Source organism: Mobula birostris, chromosome 25 (genome assembly GCF_030028105.1).
Source record: "Mobula birostris isolate sMobBir1 chromosome 25, sMobBir1.hap1, whole genome shotgun sequence".
NCBI classification, from domain to species: Eukaryota; Metazoa; Chordata; class Chondrichthyes; order Myliobatiformes; family Myliobatidae; genus Mobula; species Mobula birostris.
The window spans coordinates 4,229,430-4,252,170 of NC_092394.1; the positions used below are offsets into that span (position 1 = coordinate 4,229,430).

Below are 22,741 nucleotides of genomic sequence, written 5' to 3' on the forward strand. Positions count from 1 at the left end.
TGTGTGGCCTGGAGAGGGGGAGTGGCAGGAGGAGAGAGAGGGTGAGAGAGGTGGAGGGAGAGAAGGAGAGAGGGAGGGAGGGGAAGAGAGGGAGAGTGTTAGGGGGAGGGAGGGAGGGAGAGAGGGGAGGGGGAGAGGGGGAGAAAGAAGAGAGAGAGGGGAGAGAGACAGAGGAAGAGAGACATCAGCAGTTAAGCAACTACAGCAATGGATACTGCAATTCGTACCTTGAACTCAACTGCAACCGCAACCCCAATGCCAACTCTAATGCTCTCACGGTGAAGGAAGTGAGAGTACTATGGGCTGGTCAAAAAAGAGGGAAGAGAGAGAGAGATCAGGAGATTGGGATGGAGTTGTTGCTACGGATTCACAGAGTGCTCACTCAGCCGAGCCAAGGACGAGCTGTCAGTGGCTGCCACCATCCCACATCCTTCCCCTGTGTTTCCTGGGTGGAGAGTCCATTGCTACACAGGGTCTCTACTCAGTTAGAGACTCGCTGGAGTTAAGAAGACTGAAGGGGGATCTCACTGAAACTTATTGAATATTGAAAAAGTGGATGTGGCGAGGACGTTTCCTACAGCGGGGGAGTCTAGGACCAGATGGCACTGCCTCAGAATAGAGGTTTGTCTGACAGAGAGAGACAGAGTTTGGGTGCCGAGACAAGCAGTCGATGGCTCTACCTGGGCCAAATGCCCTGCAGTTATCCAGGGATGGCTTCTTGCCCTGGTAGCTCTCAAGAAAAAACCTGGGCATCAAGGAGCTGTTCCAAGTTCATGACAGACTGGATGTAGAGAGGATGTATGCAATAGCAGGAGAGTCTAGGACCAGAGGGCACAGCCTCACAATTGAGGGATGTCCATTTAGGACAGAGATGAGGGGGAATTTCTTTAGCCAGAGGATGGTGAATCTGCGGAATTCATTGCCACAGATGGCTGTGGAGATGAAGACATTGGGTATATTTAAAGTGGAGATTGATAGCTTCTTGGTTAATCAGGGTGTTAAAGGTTACAGGGAGAAGGCAGGAGAATGGGGTTGAGAGGGATAATAATCAGCCATGATGGAATGGCAGAGCAACTCGACGGGCTGAATGGCCTCATTCTGCTCCTATGTCTTATAGGAGTGGTGGGGTGGAGATACGTCTCTACCTAAGGGGCTGCAAGGTGCCCCTTCCCTTCACTAGCCTGCAGGTCACCCTTGTGCAAGGTGTGGCACCTGCTTAGCCCCCAGTCAGGGTCACGTGAAGCCATGGGACCAGGTGGTGGATGGTCGTATGAGCAACTGGTGCACATCACAAGTCCTGGTTATGCGACCACTGACAACAGGCGGACAATCTCTGAAGAGTATTGATAATGGCTGGGGTCACCCGTCTTGTAAAGACAAGGACACTGCCCAGAGGACAATGGCAAACCAGTTCTGTAGAAAGATTTGCCAGGAGCACTCATGGTCATGGAACGACCTGTGATTGCCTATATCATATGACATGGCACGTAACGAATGAGAGATAATCTCATGATCTTATCCCCTCAAATGGAATGGATTATCCCTTCCTGGATCCCACACTCACCTGGTCTTCCTCACTGGTGTCTCGAGATGTGTCTGTGGCTGGGCTTGGAGTGGAGGGCCTGTGTTCCTTTGCTCCCCTGGCCTCGCTTTGTAGTAGCCAACACAACCTGCTTCCTTTTGTAGGGCTGCAGCCTCCCACACCGTAAATTTTCTGAATTTCGCAAGACCTCAAGTTTCAGCTTTGAATTAAACAGCGCAGTTTAAGGAAACTCCAAGAAACAATCTGAAAGTTGCTGTTAATGTATACAAACACTTTTCCTTCCTAACACTCCAGGGAACCCCAGGCCGTCCCCAATGATTGCTAGAGACACAGGCAAGATTCAAGTTTATTCAAGGTGGAAGATTCAAGTTTATTGATCCTGAGAACATGGAAACCTGTTGTGAATTGTGTCCCTTGCATCAACAACCAGCACACCCAGGGACGTGTTGCAGGCAGCCCACAAGTATCGCCTCACTTTCTGACGCCAACATAGCATGTCCTCAATGCTCAGCAGAACAATGCAGAGTACAACAGCAAAAACAAGCACCGTTCCTCCCTGCCATCCACACACATACACATTCCTTTAAACGTAGGGCAAGTCTCAAGCCTCCAGACTCCAGCGGATGTAGAGTCAGGCTTCAACCTCTCCAGTGACCTCGCAGAGATTCGCAGTCTCCGCTCCGACCAATGGGCTTCAATTTCTGAAATCTTTATTCGACCCTTGACATTGATTGCAGGATCTGCCCAACACCAAACACTGGCCTCGGACTCTGGTCTTACCGATGGCAGGACCCAAACTTCGGTCTCACTGAATCATAAACCCAAAGGGTCACTGGAACACGTTCCTCCTGCCCACAAAGAACCCCAGCTCTGGAACCCACTGACCTTGTCCATTTTGTGCCAGCCTGACATCTGACACCAGACAATGGATGTCCCACGTCCGTGTCTTTGGTCCTCGACCTTACCCACTGGTCTATCCCACCCTCTGCTCTTCGATGAACTCCCACCAAACCATCCTCCATCTTGCTTCCTGACTCTCATTGCCCTCTGCCCAACTCACTGACTCTGCCTACTAGGTGCACGTTAGAGGCCATAGGACAATAAGACAGAGGCAGAACTAGGCCATTCAGCCCATCAAGTCTGCTCCACCATTCCAGCATGTGTCGTGAAATTTGTTAGCTTAGCAGCAGTTCAATGCAATACGTAATATAAACGAAAAATATAACTAAGTAAATCAATTATGTATAGTGAATACATTAAAAATTGTGCATAAAACAGAAATAATATATATTAAAAATGTTAGGTAGTGTCCAAGGGTTCAATGCCCATTTAGGAATTGGATGGCAGAGGGGAAGAAGCTGTTCCTGAATTGCTGAGTGTGTGCCTTCAGGCTTCTGTACCTCCTACCTGATGGTAACAGTGAGAAAAGGGCATGCCCTGGGTGCTGAGGTCTTTCATAATGGATGCTGCCTTTCTGAGACACCGCTCCCTGATGATGTCCTGGGTACTTTGTAGGCTAGTACCCAAGATGGAGCCGACTAAATTTACAACCCTCTGCAGCTTCTTTCAGTCCTGTGCAGTAGCCCCTCCATACCAGACAGCGATGCAGCCTGTCAGAATGCTCTCCACAGTACAACTATAGACGTTTTTGAGTGTATTTGTTGAGATAACAAATCCCTCTCAACCTCATTTTCCTACCTTCTCTCCGTAACCTTTGATGCCCTGACTAATCAAGAATCTATCAACGTCTGCTTTGAATACACTCAATGGCTTGGCCTCCACAGCCGTCTGTGGCAATGAATTCCACATATTCACCATCCCCTGGCTAAAGAAATTCCTCCTCATCTCTATTCTAAAAAGATATTCTTCTACTCTGAGGCTGTATCCTCTGGTCCTAGACTCACCCACTACTGGAAACATCCTCTCTACATCCACCCTATCTAGGCCTCAACACCCTCCTGGTGCCTGTGTTCTTTCTCGAGTGCAGGGGCTCCCTACCTGGGTCCATGGTCCCCTTGCGTAACAGTATTGGTCCATGGCATAAAAAAGGTTTGGAACCGCTGATCTCAAGATACCCCGCCCTGGAAAACTGCAGGGCATTTGGGTTGGGTGGAGCCATCGAATGCTTGCACCCAGCACGCACAGTCTATGTCTCCCTGTTGGATATTGAGCAGAGGCTCTCAGCATCCTGTGTCACCACGGGGTTTTGGGGCAAAGAGGGGCACATTTCACAGTAGCTGTGTCATGCTTTTGCAAAGAGCAATGTGACCAGCAGAAAAATAAAGAACCTTACTAATTCCATGGTCACATACCCAGCTGTCAGTGTGGGACACCTCAGAGACAATGGGGTGCAACCCCCCCCCCCGGGACGAGCAGTCCTTTGGAAGTGGAAAGTGTGGAACAGCAACGACTCGATCCAGGGATCTCTGACCTGATGTTACTGGTAAAACATTGACGCTGACAGCATCACCAGTTCTCCCCCATACGTGAGACAACTTAGGGGTTCCTGGTTTATTTTCTATCTGATAGATACCACTTTCAACAATGTCACACAACATGTACCTTCCATAGCACAGGGCTCCCTCAGTATCACCCCTCCCAGCGTGACTTACCCTCAGTACCACCCCTCCCACAGCGTGACCCTCCCTCAGTACCACCCCTCCCACAGTGTGACTCTCCCTCAGTATCACCCCTCCCAGCGTGACTTACCCTCAGTACCACCCCTCCCACAGCGTGACCCTCCCTCAGTACCACCCCTCCCACAGTGTGACTCTCCCTCAGTATCACCCCTCAGTACCACCCCTCCCACAGCGTGACCCTCCCTCAGTACCACCCCTCCCACAGTGTGACCCTCCCTCGGTATCACCCCTCCTCACAGTGTGACCCTCCCTCAGTACCACCCCTCCCAGCGTGACTTACCCTCAGTACCACCCCTCCCACAGCGTGACCCTCCCTCAGTACCACCCCTCCCACAGTGTGACCCTCCCTCAGTACCACCCCTCCCACAGTGTGACCCTCCCTCAGTACCACCCCTCCCACAGCGTGACCCTCCCTCAGTACCACCCCTCCCACAGCGTGACCCTCCCTCAGTACCACCCCTCCCACAGTGTGACCCTCCCTCAGTACCACCCCTCCCACAGCGTGACCCTCCCTCAGTACCACCCCTCCCACAGTGTGACCCTCCCACAGTGTGACCCTCCCTCGGTACCACCCCTCCCACAGCGTGACCCTCCCTCAGTACCACCCCTCCCACAGTGTGACCCTCCCTCGGTATCACCCCTCCTCACAGTGTGACCCTCCCTCAGTACTACCCCTCCCACAGTGTGACCCTCCCTCGGTATCACCCCTCCCACAGTGTGACCCTCCCTTGGTATCACCCCTCAGTACCACCCCTCCCACAGCGTGACCCCCCCTCAGTACCACCCCTCCCACAGTGTGACCCTCCCTCAGTACTACCCCTCCCACAGTGTGACCCTCCCTCGGTATCACCCCTCCCACAGTGTGACGCTCCCTCAGTACTACCCCTCCCACAGTGTGACCCTCCCTCGGTATCACCCCTCCCACAGTGTGACGCTCCCTCAGTACTACCCCTCCCACAGTGTGACCCTCCCTCAGTACCACCCCTCCCACAGTGTGACCCTCCCTCAGTACCACCCCTCCCACAGTGTGACCCTCCCTCGGTATCACCCCTCAGTACCACCCCTCCCACAGCGTGACCCTCCCTCAGTACCACCCCTCCCACAGCGTGACCCTCCCTCAGTACCACCCCTCCCACAGCGTGACCCTCCCTCAGTACCACCCCTCCCACAGTGTGACCCTCCCTCAGTACCACCCCTCCCACAGCGTGACCCTCCCTCAGTACCACCCCTCCCACAGCGTGACCCTCCCTCTGTACCACCCCTCCCACAGTGTGACTCTCCCTCAGTACCAGCCTCATGATCTCTAACTTCCCAACCACGGTTTGGATCTGTAGAGGTACAGGACCCTGAAAGCAGCAAGATGAAACTTGCAACAGAAGAATTCTGTTACCTGCCACTCTCTAACAGGCAATACACAACGATTGGCTCAAACCCAGTGATTGGTGTTATAAGACCATAAGACATAGGAGCAGAATTCGGCCATCTGGCCCATCGAGTCTGCTCCGCCATTCAATCACGGTTGATCCTTTTTTTAAAATCTCCTCTTCAACCCCAGTTCCTGTCCTTCTCCCCGTAACCTTTGACGCCATGTCCAATCAATCTCTGCCTTAAATACACCCAACAACCTGGCCTCCACAGCTGCATGCGGCAACAAATTCCACAAATTCACCACCCCTTGGCTAAAGAAATGTTTCCACATCTCTGTTTTAAATGGATGCCCCTCTATCCTGAGGCTGTGCCCTCTTGTCCTAGACTCCCTCACCATGGGAAACATCCTTTCCACATCTACTCTGTCTTAGATTTTCAACATTTGAAAGGTTTCATTGAGATCCCCTCTCATCCTTCTGAATTCCAGCGAGTACAGACCCAGAGCCATCAAACGTTCCTCGTATGATAACCCTTTCATTCCTGGAATCATCCTCGTGAACCTCCTGGACCCTCTCCAATGCCAGCACATCTTTTCTAAGATGAGGGGCCCAAAACTGTTCACAATCTCAATGTAAGGCCTCACCAGTGCCTTATAAAGCCTCAGCATCACATCCTTGCTCTTGTATTCTAGACCTCTTGAAATGAATGCTAACATTGCATTTGCCTTCCTCACCATCGACTCTACCTGCAAGTAAACCTTCAGGGTGTTCTGCACAAGGACTCCCAAGTCCCTTTGCATCTCAGATTCCTGGGTTTTCTCCCCTTTTAGAAAATAGTCTGCACATTTATTTCTACTACCAAAGTGCATGACCATGCATTTTCCAACATTGTATTTCATTTGCCATTTTCTTGCCCATTTCCCCAATCTGTCTAAGTCCTCCGGCATCTTACCTGTTTCCTCAACACTATCTGTTCCTCCACCAATCTTTGTATCATCTGCAAACTTGGCAACAAAGCCATCTATTCCATCATCTAAATCATTGATATACAGCATAAAAAGAAGTGGTCCCAACACCAACCCCTGTGGAACACCACCAGTCACTGGCAGCCAACCAGAAAATGATCTTGTTATTCCCAGTTGCTGCCTCCTACCAGTCAGCCAACACTCTAACCATGTCAGTAACTTTTCTGTAATATTATGGGCTCTTAACTTGGTAAGCAGCCTCATGTGTGGCACCTTGTCAAACATCTATCCTACTTGTAATCTCCTCAAAGAATTCCAACAGGTTTATCAGACAAGATTTCCCCTTAAGGAAACCATGCTGACTGTGTCCTATCTTGTCCTGTGTCACCAAGTACTCCATAACCTCATGATTAACAATTGCATCCAGTATCTTCCCAACCACTGAGGTCAGGCTAATTGGTCTATAATTTCCTTCCTGCTACCTTCCTTCTTTCTTAAAGAGTGGAGTGACATCTGCAATTTTCCAGTCCTCTGGCGCCATGCCAGAGTCCAATGATTTTTGAAAGATCATTTCTAATGCCACCACAATCTTGAACGCTACCTCTTTCAGGACCTGAGGGTGCAGTTCCTCTGGTCCGGGTGACTTAAGTACCTTTAGGTCTTTCAGCTTTTTGAACACCTTCTCTCTTGTAATAGTAACTGCACCCACTTCTCTTCCTTCACACACTACAACATCAGGCACACTGCTAGTGTCTTCCATTTCTCTTTTATTTTTAACATACTTGAAAAAAACTTTCACTATCCACTTCGATATTATTTGCTAGCTTGCTTTCATATTTCATCTTTTCCTTCTAATGATTTTTTTAGTTGCCCTTTGTAGATTTTTAAAAACTTCCCAATTCTCTATCTTCCCACTAACTTTTGCTTTGTTGTATGCCCTTTCTTTTGCTTTTACAATAGCTTTGACTTCCCTTGTCAACCACGATTGAATTATTTTACCATTTGAGCATTTCTTCATTTTTAGAATACACATGTCCTGCACTTTCCTCATTTTTCCCGGAAACTCACGCCATTGCTGCTCTGCTGACATCCCTGCCAGCAGCTCCTTCCAATTTACTTTGGCCAACTCCTCTCTCACACCATTGTAATTTCATTTACTCCTCTGAAATACTGCTACCTCAGACATTACTTTCTCCCTATCAAATTTCAAGTTGAACACAATCATATTGTGATCACTGGTTCCTAAGGGTTCTTTTACCTTAAGCTCCCGAATCACCTCTGGTTCATCACATAACACCTAATCCAGTATAGCGGATTGCCTATAGGCTCAACGACAAACTGTTCTAAAAAGCTATCTCATCGGTGTTCAATAAACTCACTCTCTTCACTCACTCTCCATCACCAACTTGATTTTCCCAATCGACCTGCATGTTAAAATCTCCCATGACTACCATAACATTGCCCTTTTGACTCGCCTTTTCTATTTCCTGTTGTAACCTGTGGTCCACCTCCCAGCCACTGCTTGGAGGCCTGTAGATAACTGCCATCAGGGTTCTTTCACCCTTGCAGTTTCTTAACTCAACCCACAAGGATTCAACATCTTCCAATCCCATGTCACATCTTTCTACTGATTCGATGCCATTCTTTACCAGTAGAGCCACACCACCCCTCTGCCCACCTTCCTATCCCTCTGATACAACATGTAACCTCGGACATTCAGCTCCCAACTACAACCATCCTTCAGCCACAATTCAGTGATGGCCACAACATCACACCTGACAATCTGTAATAGTGCTACAAGGTCATCCACCTTATTTCTTATACTACGCACATTTAGATACAACAGCTTGAATACCATATTTGCTGTCCTTTCTGACTCTGCATCCCTAATAATTTGATACTCAGCCTGTTGGCTGCAACTAAGTCCCATCACCTGCCTGCCCTTCCTGACAATCTGACTGTATGCTATCTTTACTTTTTTACCATCTGTCCTGTCCTGAGTCCCTTCACTCTGGTTCCCACCCCCCTGCCAAATTAGTTTAAACCCTCCCCAACAGCTCTAACATACCTGCCGCGAGAATATTGGTCCCGCTCTGGTTCAAGTGCAACCTGTCACCTTTGAGCAGCTCATACCTGCCCCTGAAGAGATCCCAATGATCCAAGAACCTGAAGCCCTGCCCCCTGCACCAGCTTCTCAGCTATGCATTAATTGCCAAATCATCCTGTTTCTACCTTCACTGGTGCGTGGCACAGGCAGCAATCCAGAAATTACTACCCCTGAGACCCTGCTTCTCAGCTTTCTACCTAGCTCTCTAAACTCTCTTTTCAGGACCTCTTTGCTTTTCCTTCCTCTGTCATTGGTACCAATATGTACCAAGACGTCTGGCTGCTCCCCGTCCTTCTCCACGATCACAACGCGATCTGAGACATCTCTGACCCCGGCACCTGGGAGGCAACATACCAACCGGGTGTCCCACTGCCATCTCCAGAATCTCCTGTCTGTTCCCCTCATTACTGAGTCCACTATCGCTACCACTGCCTTCTCTCTCTCTCTTTCCCTTCTGCATCACGGACCCAAGCTCGGTGCCTGTAACCCGGTCTTGCTGTGGCATTCCCCTGGAGGTCATCTCCCACAAAAGTATCCAAAGTGGTATATTTGTTTTTGAGGGGAATGGCCACAGGGGTGCTCTGCTCTAACTGCCTATTTCCATTCCTCCTGTCAGCCACCCAGCTACTCGCTTCCTGCAACTTCGAGGTGACTACTTCCCTGTAAGTTTAATCAATTATCTCCAGACTCTTCCGTACAAGCTGAAGGTCATCCAGCTGCTGCTCCAGATCCCTAACACGGAACTGCAGCTGGATGCGCTTCACGCAGATGTCATTCCCCTGGGAGACACTGTGTCTCCCACTTCTCCAACATCTGGCACGAAGAGCACACCGCAGCCATTTAAATGGTACAGTAAGAGAGGGAAAAAAGCCAGAAAGGAAACCTTAACAGATCCTTTACACATTATCTAACAGGCAATACCCAACAATTGGCCCAAACTCAGCAAATGATATTACCTAACAGGCAATACGCAACGATTCACCCAAACCCAGCCTTGGCTTCATAGCCATCCTGCCTTCCTGCCGCTATTTATTAATATCTGCATTTGCACTGTTTACAGTTCCTGATGTTTACAGTTTACAGATCCTGTTTACAGTTACTGTTCTGTAGATTTGGTAAGTATGCCTGTAGAAAAAGAGTCTCAGGGTTGTATGTGGTGACATGATGTACTCTGATAATAAATTTTACTTTGAACTTTGAGGTTTTGAGCTCCCTGCCTGTTTTTCTTGAAATCCCCCCCTACCCCGTAGCTCAGCCAGGACCCCCACCTCTTGCCAAAAGTCCCAGATATCCCAGGCTCAGAGTCTTTCTTATAATAGGGGTGGTTTAATTTTAAGGGATGAATCTCTTTCTTGACATATTAGTGACGACAGAATCCTCTTGACCTTCTCTCATTCTGACTGCTGTTTTGAGATTTCTAGTAGGTACCCCTCATATGAGGGCTTTCCCAATTCCCTCTCAGAACTCGGACTGGATATGTGTAGAGGTTGCAGTCTGACACCGCAGCCCTGCACTTCCTCATTATCTGAAATTCTTTCAACTGCCTTAGAAATACTCTCCATGCTGTCATTGGGTATCAAGATCTTGCTTATCTGTTCTCTGCCCGAGGTTTCCGATCACGTGATCACAATAAGGACATCACACTCACAGTTAGAGCCCATGGTCTAACGTACAGCAGCAGAGAGGAACCTACAACTAGTCTGCCCTGCTCTTCCCGGCTGGCAGAAGTGACAGCTCAGCCCCGGAAGCTCGACGCCAGCAGCCCCACAGTTACAGATTCAGATTCATTTATTTATCACATGTACACAGAAACATTTGGTGAGACAATCTTCTTTCCCGGAGTTGAAATGTCTAATACCAGAGGGTATGTGCTTGAGGAGAGAGGAGGTAACTTCAAAGGAGATGTGAAGGGCAAGCTTTTTCTCCTCAGACGGTGGTGGGTGCCTGAGGTGGTGGTAGAGGCCGATACATTAGAGATTTCTAAGAAATGTTTATAAAAGATCATTGGGTCCATTGAGTCTGCTCTACCTTTTCATCATGGCTGATTCATTATGCCTCTCAACCCATGTTCCTACCCTCTCCCAGTAACCTTTGACACTCTGACCTATCAACCCCTAGGTTGGCAGGATGGAGATAGGCCTCTACCGAAGGAGGTGTAAGCCTGCAGGCCACCCTTGGGCAAGATGTAGCACCTCATGATCAGGGTCACGGGAAGCCATGCGAGCAGCTGGTGGATGGTCGTATGAGCCGCTGGTGCATATCACGTCCTGGTTATGTGACCACAGATGCCAGGCAAACAATCTCTGAAGAGTATTGATAATGGCTGGGGTCACCTGTCTTGTAAAGACACTGCCCAGAAGATGACAATGGCACCATTTCAGCAGAAGAATTTGGCAAGGACAATCAGGGTCGAATATCATGATCGTCCACGTCATAAAACACAGTGCATAGTGATGTTGACATATGACACAGCACATATTGATGATGTCATATGGCATGGCACATAATAATAATGTCATATAACAGGAAATAATGATGGTGATGATGATCAGCCTCTGTCTTAAGTCTGTGGCAACATAGGCAGATGAATGTGAGGAAAATGGGAGGATGTGGACGTTGTGCAGTCAGAAGGGATTAGTTTAGATGGCCATTTGATTACTAATTTGTTTGTTTCGGCACAGCTTTGTGTGCTGAAGGGCTGGTTCCTGTGCTGTATTGATCTATGTTCTATAGAAATTATTTGCATCAATCACCGACACACCCAAGGATGTGCTGGGGACGGCCCGCAAGTGTTGCCACATATTCTGGCGCCAACATAGCATGCCCACAATGTTCAATTGTTACCATAATGTAAGGTGATTGGAGGAAAGTACGGTGAGGGAGGGGAGATGTCAAAGGAAGTTTTTTTACACGGAGTGGTGGTAGAGGAGATACATCAGGGACATTTAAGAGACTCTTAGTAAGGCAGATGGATGATGACAAGTGGAGAGATACAGTATGTTTCAATGTTCCCTGTTCAGCCAAACAACACAAGCAACACCAATTTGACCAAGGTCTTTATGCCCTCACGGGCAGCCGGCAAGGACCGGATAACCGGACAGTAGCTGATGTTGTTCCTTTGTTCAAGAAAGGAAATAGAGAAATCCAGGAAATTATAGGCTGGTGAGCCTCACATCAGTGGTAGGGAAGCTATTGGAGAGAATTCTTCAGGATAGGATTAGTGCTGATTTTGAAAAGCATGGCCTAATTAAAGGCAGACAGCTTGGCTTTGTGTGGGACAGTTCAAGTCTTACAAACTTGACTAAATGGACTTTAGTGAGGTGTTATTGTGTCATAGAGAAGTACAGCACAGAAATAGGCCCTTCGCCCATCTAGTCCATGCCAAAATCATTTAATCTGCCTAATCCCATAGCCCTCCATACCCCTACCATCTTATACCTATCCAAACTCTTTTAAAAATTGAAATCGAGCTGGCAGCTCTGATTGAAGGTTACCCCTCATGTTCCCCTTAAACTTCTCACCTTTCACCCTTCAGCTATGACCTTTGGTTGTAGGCCTACCCATCCGCAGTGGAAAAAGCCTGCTTGCATTTGCCTATCTGTACTCCTCATAATTTTGCACCTTCTCTCAATCTTCTACATTCTAAAGATACAGTCCTAAACTATTCAATCTTTCCTTATAACTCAGGTCCTCCACGCCCAGCAACATCCTTGTAAATTTTCTCTGTACTCTTTCAACCTTGAGTAGGCACTCAAAACTGCTGTGCAGTTTGACTCTGGTTAAGAAGGCATACAGTGCATTGGCCTTCTTCAACTGTGGGATTGAGTTTAAGAGCCAACAGGTAACGTTACAGCTATACAGGACCATGGTCAGACCCCACTTGGAGTAACATGCTCAGTTCTGGTCGCCTCACTACAGAAAGGATGCAGAGGAGACTTACAAGGATGTTGCCTGGATTGGAGAGCATGCCTTATGAGAATTGGTTGAGTGAACTTGGCCTTTTCTCCTTGGAGCGACGGAGGATGAGAGGTGACCTGATAGAGGTGTATAAGATGATGAGAGGCATTGATCGTGTAGATAGTCAGAGGCTTTTTCCCAGGGCTGAAATGGCTAACACAAGAGGGCACAGTTTTAAGGTGCGTGGAAGTAGGTACTGAGGAGATGTTTTTTTACACAGAGAGTGGTGAGTGCGTGGAGTGGGCTGCCGGCGACTGTGGTGGAGGTGGATACGAGACCCCTGGACAGGTACATGTAACTTAGAAAAATAGAGGGCTATGGGTAACCCTAGGTAATTTCTAAAGTAAGTACATGTTTGACACAGTATTGTGGGCCAAAGGGCCTATATTGTGCTGTAAGTTTTCTATGTTTCTTATTTACATCTTTCCTGTCGGTAGGTGACCAGAATCGCACACAAATGAGGTCTTATACAACTTCAGTATAACATTCCATCTTCTGCACTTAATATTTTGATTTATGAAGGCCAATGTGCCAAAAGCTTTCCTTACAACCCTATCTACCTGTGACGCCACTTTCAACAAACTATGTACCTGTATTTCCAGATCCTTTTGTTCTACCACACTGCTCAATGCCTTACTGTTCACTGTGTAAGACCTATCCTTGCATTTGTCTGCATTAAACTTGTTTGGCAAGGTCCCTCAAGGCAGGTTAATCCAGAAGGTGGACATGGATGAGGTCCACGGTGACTTGTCTGTTTCGGATTCGGATTGCCTTGCCCGTAGAAGATGGAGGGAAGTGGTGGAGTGGTGTTCCGGCTGAAGATCCACGAGGAAGAGTGTTACACAGGGATCAGTGTTGGGACCTCTGACGCATGCGTTGTATGGAAATATAGATGGGTGGGTGAGCAAGTTTGCAGACAATGCAAAGATTGGTGCATTTGTCAAGTGATAGGGTGGAGGGCGGAGAAGTGGCAGATGGAGTTTAAATCAAGGATATGCAAGAGGCTACATTTTGGGAGATCCTGTGTAAGGGAGGACCGTCAGCAGCTGATATACAGAGGTTATCTTACGGGTTAAGTTCATTCATAGTCATAGTCATAGTCATAGTCATACTTTATCGATCCCGGCGGAAATTGGTTTCGTTACAGTTGCACCATAAATAATAAATAGTAATAAAACCATAAATAGTTTAAGAGTAATATGTAAATTATGCCAGGAAATAAGTCCAGGACCAGCCTATTGACTCAGGGTGTCTGACCCTCCAAGGGAGGAGTTGTAAAGTTTGATGGCCACAGGCAGGAATGACTTCCTATGACGCTCAGTGTTGCATCTCAGTGGAATGAGTCTCTGGCTGAATGTACTCCTGTGCCCAACCAGAACATTATGTAGTGGATGGGAGACATTGTCCAAGATGGCATGCAACTTGGACAGCATCCTCTTTTCAGACACCACCGTCAGAGAGTCCAGTTCCATCCCCACAAGATCACTGGCCTTACGAGTGAGTTTGTTGATTCTGTTGGTGTCTGCTACCCTCAGCCTGCTGCCCCAGCACACAACAACAAACATGATGGCACTGGCCACCACAGACTCGTAGAACATCCTCAGCTTCATCCGGCAGATGTTAAAGGACCTCAGTCTCCTCAGGAAATAGAGACGGGTCTGACCCTTCTTGTAGACAGCCTCAGTGTTCTTTGACCAGTCCAGTTTATTGTCAATTCGTATCCCCAGGTATTTGTAATCCTCCACCATGTCCACACTGACCCCCTGGATGGAAACAGGGGTCCCTGAAAGTGACACACAAGTAGATGAGGTGGTAAAGAAGGCATGTGACATGCTTGCCTTCGTTGGTTGAAATCAAATTGCAGCTGTATAGAAGTCTGGTCACGCCGCACTGTGCAGTCCTGGTCTGCCCATTAGATTCAAATTCAGACTCACTTATCACACGTTCACTGAAACAGACAGTGAAATGTGTCTTTTGCATTAACAACCAACACAACCGGGGGACGTGCAGGGAGCAGAGGCTGAGGGGAGACCAGTCACATTCATAAAATTAGGAGAGAAGTAAAGAGGGGAGACAGCCAGAATCTTTTGACCAGGGTAGAAATGTCAAATTTCAGAGCACATAGGTTTAAGGTGAGAGGAGGAAAGTTTAAAGGAGATGTGAGAGGAAAGTTTTTTTTACACAGAGTGGTTGGTGCCTGGGGTGGTGGTGGACATTTGGGAGTTTTTAAGAGACGTTTAGATAGGTGCATGAATGTGAGGAAAATGGAAGGATACGGACATTGCGTAGGAAGATGGGGCTAGTTTAGTTAGTCATTTGGTTACTAGCACAACATTATGGGCCACAGGGTCTGATTCTGAGCTATACTGCTCTACGTTCAGTGTAAATTTTTCTCCTTTCACATCAACCTACAACCTTCAGTCCTAGTCTCACCTACCACGTCTTCTGCTGGCCACTCGTTCTTTCACAACCCCCCCCTCAGGTTCCTCTTAAATATTTCACCTTTCACCTTTAACCTGTATCCTCTAGTTCTAGTCTCACCCAACCTAAGTGGAAAAAGCCTGCTTGCATTTACCTTATCTATACCCCTCATAATTTTGTATAACTCAGTCAAATCTCCCCTCATTCTCCTGCACTCCAGGGAATAAAATCCTAACCTCTTCAACCTTTCCCGATAACTCAAGTCCTCAAGTCCCGGTAACGTCTATGTAAATTTTCTCTGCGCTCTTCCAGTCTTATTTACGTCTTTACTGTAGATAGGTGACCAAAACTGTGCACAGGACTCCAAATTAGACCTCACCAATGTCTTATACAACTTCAGCATAACACCCCAGTCCTTGCAAATCTTCTCTGTACTCTTTCAAGTCTAAGAGATTGTTAGCCATGCGAAGGTGCGGGGAATGTGGGGATCTGGCACGTGTGCAAGTGGAAGCCACTTGGTTTCATTTGGCACAGACATTGTCTGGGCAGGGCCTTGACTAATCAAGAATCTATCAACTTCTGCTCCTGGTCACTGACCATAAGACCATAAGATTTAGGACCAGAATTAGGCCATTTGGCCCATTGAGACAGCTCCGCCATTTCATCATGCTGATCCATTTTCCCTGCCTTCTTCCCATATCCTTTCATGCCCTGACTAATCAAGAATCTATCAACTTCTGCCTTAAATATACCGAAAGACTTGGCCTCCATAGCCAGCTGTGGCAATGAATTCCATAGATTCACCATCTTCTGGCTAAAGAAATCCCTCATCACATCTGTTCTGAAAGGGCACCCCTCCATTTTGAGGCTGTGTCCACTGGCCTTAGACTCCCCCACCATAGGAAACATCCTCTCCACATCCACTCTAGCGAGGCCTTTCAGCGTTCGATGGGTTTCAATGAGGTCCCCCCGCATTTTTCTGAATTCCAGAGAGTAAAGGCCCAGAGCCAGCAAATGTTCCTCAGCCTTTCAAACCCAGAATCAGTTTTGTGAACCTCCTTTGAAGCCTTTCCAATATCAGCACATCCTTTCTTAGATAAGGGGCCCCTCTGTACTGTGTACTCTCCACTGGCCTGTATGAATGTGTCTTCAACACCTTCCCAGGACAAAGTCACCCACTTAATCATCTCCCCATCCATCCCCCTGGACACCCCCTCCCTCTACCATCAACATACAGTGTCTACGGTCAGCACAACCTACACAATACCCCACAGTTACTTGGCCAGGACACCATCTCCCAGAACCCCCATTTGGAGGTTCACCGGCAGGTCACCCACCATCCTGACTTAGAAATCAGTGCAGCACATTCACAGTCTCTGGGTCTAATCGTTAGAACTCATTGCCCTCAGCACAAGGGCAGAACCTTCACCAGAAGAACTGCATTTAGGAGGACATCACCACAAGCTGAATGGCACACAACCTGCACTCCCCTTCAAAACCGCACTCAAATCTGCCCAAAGCATCACTGGCACTGGCCGAGCTGATATAAAGAACGTATATATAGAAGGGTGCTGGCAAAGGGCCAGGAACATCATGAAGGACCCCAGCCACCCTGCTCGTGGACTGTTTGTCCCACTCCCATCAGGGAGGAGGCTACGTCAGGACCACCAGACTCAAAAACAGTTACTTTCCCCAAACAGTAAAACACCTCCACCCACTAACCCACCCCTCCACACCCCCCACCACCACTACATACACATCACATAGCATCACCTTACGTATGTACAATCAGTCTATACAGTCTCAGACCTTGTATTCTGGGCCAGTTCCTCAAGTCCAGGAGTAGCCCACCTATATATCTCTAAGCAAAGATCTCCCCTCTCCCAGGGGTGAGGTCTTTGCAGCTTTTGTCGGTGTTTCTGTAGCCCTGGGGTTTTACGGGATGGGATTGCTAGCCCCATACCCAACCCCTCTTCTTTCACAGCCGAGATTGGGACTGTCCATGGTGGAACTTTTATAGGATTACTTTCATGCTTACGGTTATTGTAGACTCTTGTGTTTTTATTGTGTTTGTTATGTTCATTGTGTTTATTTGTGTTGCATTGCATCCAAGGTAACAATCATCGTGGTCTCCTTTACACTTATACACTCCAAGAGCACCACAACCTTGTCATGGTTCAGAGGCTTGTGTGCCTCAATGTCCTGGAGAGCTGGTGTCAGGGCTTTATGCTTTGGCTCTTGGTAGGGCTGCCCATGCCAAATAGGTCAAAGGGTAGAGGCCAGACTAAGAATGGTCAGTTCGCCGGTCCTCCAGGTTCAGGGGGTCAGCTCAGGGCTAACAACCCTGACTGGTAAAACAAATCTGTTACTGAAACAGCAATGAAGAATGCTTCTACATCTGTGCATGGCAGTATTCCTGAGGCTGCACCCGGGACTTGCATGACTGGCGGTAGTGAAAAGCGAGCTACTGGCACGATGACAGAAGCCCTGAACGCTGGCAGAGATGGAGGACCTTCACTGCTGCCCGAAACACCAGCGGGGTAACGGGCAGTGAAAAGTTACGTTACACCGGCGCACGGAAGAATGACGAGAAACAACCCTGACTGCGACAGTGGTTCAAGAAGGCAGCTCAGTCCTACCTTCCCAAGGCAGGGAAGGATGAGTAAGTTCTGTAAAATCGGCAAAAGATCATGCCTTTTGCAAAATTAAGCTACCCATGTATCTATGAATAAAAAACCAGCTTTAATCTCCAAGAAGTTATACCTCCAGTTTCATTTACGTGTCTGGTCTATATTTTGACTGTAGAAAATACCCTGAAACCTCAGAAGCAAAAGTTGCATTTTTCAATTTCAAGTGCTTGGGTTTTGAACAGTGCGAGTTTCAGAATGGTCCGGGGGGGGAGGGGGGAAATACTGGTCCGGGGGGGGAGGGGGGAAATACCTGCAGACCAAAACACTATAAATCTCACTGACTGCAACCAGAAGACACACTCTTTCCTGGGACAGCCATCTGATCAGAAGGCAAGGTTAACGGAGAAGTCTTGACGGTGAGTTCTACTGCCTCACTCTGTGCGAGATGCCACGAAAGAGGCTGGTTTTCTTCTACAGTGGGGCAGGGCTGGAGGCGAGAAGAGTGAGGGCTCAAACTCACCCGGGCAGACTAGCCGAGGCTGCGCCATCATGGACAGCCAGAAACCCTTCTCCCTGGGGCAGAGATGGCCAGTACAAAAGGAGGCATAATTTTAAAGTGATTGGAAGAAAGTATAGAGGGGATGTCAGAGGCAGGTTTTTTTACGCAGAGAGTGGTAGGTGTGTGGAATGTGTGCCTGGGTGGAGGTAGAGGCAGATGCATTTGGGGCATTTAAGTCTCTTAGATAGGCAGATGGATGATGGAAAATTGGAGGGTTATGTGGGATGGAAGGGCCAGCACAACATAGTGGGCCAAAGAGCCTGGACGCTGCTGCTATGCTCTATGTTCTGATTTGCAGGTACGATTCATGGCGGGTTTCCTGCTCTTTGCTCTCTCCATTACACTCCTTGCTCCATCGACCGCGGATCCACGTGCCCACAGCACCCCTTTCCAAAGGAGCCTGAATCTTTCCCGGAAGATCCTGCAGGATGTTCGCGATCTGCTGATCACCTATGTAAGGACCACGGTTACCTTCACGTTCAGAGCGAAGTGCTGGGGAACTAGGGGCCTCACTGCGTCGGAGGACTGTGGGAGGAGAGGCTGGACAAAGAACAGGCCACCCAGAGAGTTCAACCACGCACAGGCCGGGTGTCTGCTGCAAGTGAACCCCAGCAAAGGGGGTCAGTTATACCCCCTACTCTCCTCCCCAGTGTAACATGGGGGATGGGATTGGTGAAGGAGTCAGGAAGGAATGACAAGTATAGCAGGAATTCTCTCCTTAAAACCTTGCAGCAGAACGAGGCCATTCAGCCCATCGAGCCTGCTCTCCCATTCCATCGTCACTGATTTATTTTCCCTCTCAATCCCATCTCCTGCCTTCTCCCCATAACTTTTGACATCCTGACTGATGAAGAATCTATCAACCTCTGCTTTCAATATACCCAATGACTTGAATCCACCGCCATCTGTGATCATGAATTGCACAGTTTCACCATCCTCAGGTTAAAGAAATTCCTCCTCATCCCTGTTCTATAGGGGCATCCTTCTATTCTGAGGCTGTGTCCTCTGGTCCTGGACTCCCTCACCATAGGAAACATCTCTTCATGTTCAACCTATCTAAGCCTTTCAATACTTGATAGGTTTCAATGGCATCCCCCACCTAATTCTCCAAAACTCCAGTGAGCACAGACCCAGAGCCATCAAACACTCCTCATACCTTAACCCTTTCGTTCTTGGGATCATTCTCATGAACCCTTCTCCAGACTCTCTCCAATGCCAGCACATCTTTTCTTAGATATGGAGCCTAAAACTGCTCATGATATTCCAAGACTGATCAATGCCTGATAAAACCTCGGCAACACACCCTTCTCTTATATCCTAGTCCTCCTAAACGAAAGCTAACATTGCATTTGCTGTCCCTACCTGCGACTCCTCTCCCCTGTCGTGTCCTGACATGGGGTGATGTTGGGTCTGGGGATAGTGGCCACCCATGATTTTGTGGGGTATTGGAGAACTGAAGCGGGAAGCGGGCAGTGGGAATTGGAATTGTCGCCTGTTCGGAGATACGGTGAAAAACCTGCCATGCATACTGTTGATATGAAAGCATTACTCAGTGCATTGAGGTAAAGCAAGGTAAAACAGTAACAGAATGCAGAATAGAGTGTTACAGTTACAGAGAAAGTGCAGTGCAGGCAGACAGTAAGGTGCAAGACCATAATGGGGTAGATTGCGAGGTCAGGATACTTTGTTATCAGACTAGGGTTCAATAGTCTCAGAACAGGGGGTGGAAGCTGTCCTTGAGCCCGGTGGGACGTGCTTTCGGGATGTGGCCACAACTCAGCGATTTCTTGTGGTCACGGGCAAAGCAGTTCCCGTACCAAGTTCAAGCTCAGGGGTCAGGACTAGTGACTGATCCGCGAGAAAACCCTCGCTGACCATCTCCTCTCACTTGATTAAAGAAACGAGAGAAAATTGGAAACGCTGCCTTTGAGGATTACAACGTGGATCTGAGGAGCTTGCCGCGTTCCAGTAATGTCTACAGCTATTGGCTGCAGATGCAGGTAAGCACCGCCTCCTCCCGGCTCCCCCCAGTGGGATCTGAGGCTAGACACACTTTCCATGGGCAGACTGGGTAAGGGGCTTGTAATGTAAAGCACAGGCTTGAGTGCCTTGAATCCCCATCCCATGCTTCTTTCAAAGAGTCATGGACGAGGGATTCCTGTGGGTAAGTGGGGGGAAAAGATTTTAAAGATTAGCTTTATTTGTCTTATGTACATTGAAGTGTAGAGTGAAATGTGTTTGCTTCAATGACTAGCACAGTCCAAGAATTCGCTGGGAGCAGCCCACAAATGTTGCCGTGCTTCTGGCGCCAACATAGCTTAGCAGAACAACACAGACAGTAAGTCCCTTTCCTCCTTCTCAGTCTCCTCCCCACATACTCACAAACAGAGACAGGTCACCAGCTGCAGCGCAGACCACCTCTGGTGCTCCAGTCGCTGGCCGTGGATTCTCAGGCTCTTATTCATTGGACATCCCGTCTCCAGACGCGTAGACTCGATTTTCAGGCCCCTACCTCTGGACCCGCCAGTCCTCCGCAGCCACACTTCCTTTGCCCAGCCTGAACGAGCCCTGCTGCACAGCTGACGGTCTGTTACCCTCTCCCCAGGACGTGGAGCGTCTACAGCGCAATGCCGAGGACCTGAACATCTTCTGGGTCCACGTGGACTTCAAGCGAGTGGATGAGATGGGCGAGTGCCAACAGTGTGTGCTCAGCAAGTCCATCGAGGTGGTGTCCTTGGATCTCAGGGATCTCATCTCTCAGCTGAGCTCTCAGGTATGGGGGCCAAGGAGGGCAGTGCTGAGGCTGGGGGGACTTTAGCTTTTTATTTGATTAGAAATACAGCACAGTAACAGGCCCTTCTGCCCAATGAGCCTGTGCTGTCCAATTATACCCATGTGACCAAATAACCTACTAAAGAAATCGCCCCACATCTCCGTTCTAAAAGGACACCCCTTTATTCTGAGGGTGTGCCCTCTGGTCTAGACTCCCCCACTACGGGGAGGATCTCATTGAAGCTTATCCAATGTTGAAAGGGCTAACTAGAGAGGATGTGTCCTATAGTGGGGAGTCTTGGACCAGAGGGCACAGACTCAGATAAGAATGATATCCCTTTAGAACAGAGATGAGGAGGAATTTCTTCAGCCAGAAGCTGGTGAATCAGTGGAATTCATTTCCATGGATGGCTGTGGAGGCCAAATAATTGACTATATTTAAGTGGAAGTTGATAGGTTCTTGATTAGTCGGGGCATGAAAGGTTATGGGGAGAATGGGGTTGAGATCAGCCATGGTGGAATGCCGAAGCAGACTTGATGGGCTGAATGGCCTAATTCTGCTCCTATGTCTGATGATATAGTCTTACACACTTTGTATGCTTCATTTCTCCAGATCCAGGCTCTCAACAGCAGTCTACCAGAACCGCCAAAATTCAGCATCCCCATCAGCACCCCGAGTGGCAGTAACACATGGCTCAGTAACCTGCAGGGCTACATCATCTTCCGGGACCTGGAGACCTACCTGAACAAGGTTGTCCGCGACTTCACCCTCTTAAGCACCAAGTACCAGGCCTGAGCTCTGGGCACCCGTGGCTGGGATTAGAACCGAATGCTCTGTGATAGTTCAACAAACATTCACGTATCGTGTCAGTGTTCGACATTGAGAAACAAATACTTCCAACCTATTCAACAATCAAACACTGTATTGAATTATACCAGAGTTTTCTCTTCTAAGTCCTTGGTCTTGCTGGTTATTCTATTTATTGTCCAGCTGCTAAGTTTGCCACACTGATCAGAAACAGTTTAATGTCACTAGCATGTGTCGTGAAATGTTTTGGTTTGTGGCAGCAGTACGTTGCAATATGTATTTAAATTATAATAAAATATAGTATATATATATATATATAAAGCTGGCTGGTGGTGTAGTGGCATCTGTGACAGGGTTCAAGGCAAATGGTCCTGGGTCCAAATCTGGCCGGCTCTTTGGCCAACCCATCCGTGCTGGGTTGAGTGTCGAACTCGAAACTTAGCCTCATAAAGAATAAACAAAATGCTACAGAATTGGCAAAATTGTCGCCCGATGTGCCACAAGGCGTGGAGAGGAACAACAACAATATATATATATATATATAAATTAAATCTAAAAATGTATAAAAATTGAAGAAAAATTAAATAAGTGGTGCAAAAAGAGAGGGAAAAACAGCAAATAAATTAGTGAGGTGTTGCTGATGGGCTCATTGCCCACCCGGAAGTCTGCTGGCGAAGGGGCAGGAGCTGCTGCTGAAACACTGAGTGTGGGTCTTCAGGCTCCTGTACCTCCTTCCTGATGATAGCAAAGAGAAGAGAGCGGGGTAATGGGGGTCCTTCGTGAGGGATACTGCCTTTTCTGAGGCATTGCCTTTTGAACGTGTACTCAATAGTGAGGAGGTTGGTGCTCACGATGGAGCTGGCTGAGTTTACAACTTCCTGCAGCTTTTTCCGATCCTGTGCAGTGGCCCCTCCACACCAGACGGTGATGTAACCAGTTACAGTGCTCTCGACTAGTGAAGGCCAAAGCATTC

At 48.2% G+C, this 22,741-nt stretch overlaps 1 protein-coding gene across 1 annotated transcript; it reads left to right on the forward strand.

Annotated features, from left to right (window-relative positions):
* The first annotated feature begins 18,034 nt into the window (after positions 1-18,034).
* LOC140187788 (cardiotrophin-2-like) lies at positions 18,035-21,982 on the forward strand. Its single transcript, XM_072243512.1, has 5 exons — positions 18,035-18,045; positions 18,487-18,642; positions 20,087-20,188; positions 20,794-20,961; positions 21,574-21,982. Exons 2-5 carry the CDS (start codon positions 18,496-18,498, stop codon positions 21,754-21,756), a joined length of 600 nt encoding a protein of 199 aa, XP_072099613.1. The 5' UTR covers positions 18,035-18,045; positions 18,487-18,495; the 3' UTR covers positions 21,757-21,982.
* Positions 21,983-22,741: the final 759 nt, after the last annotated feature.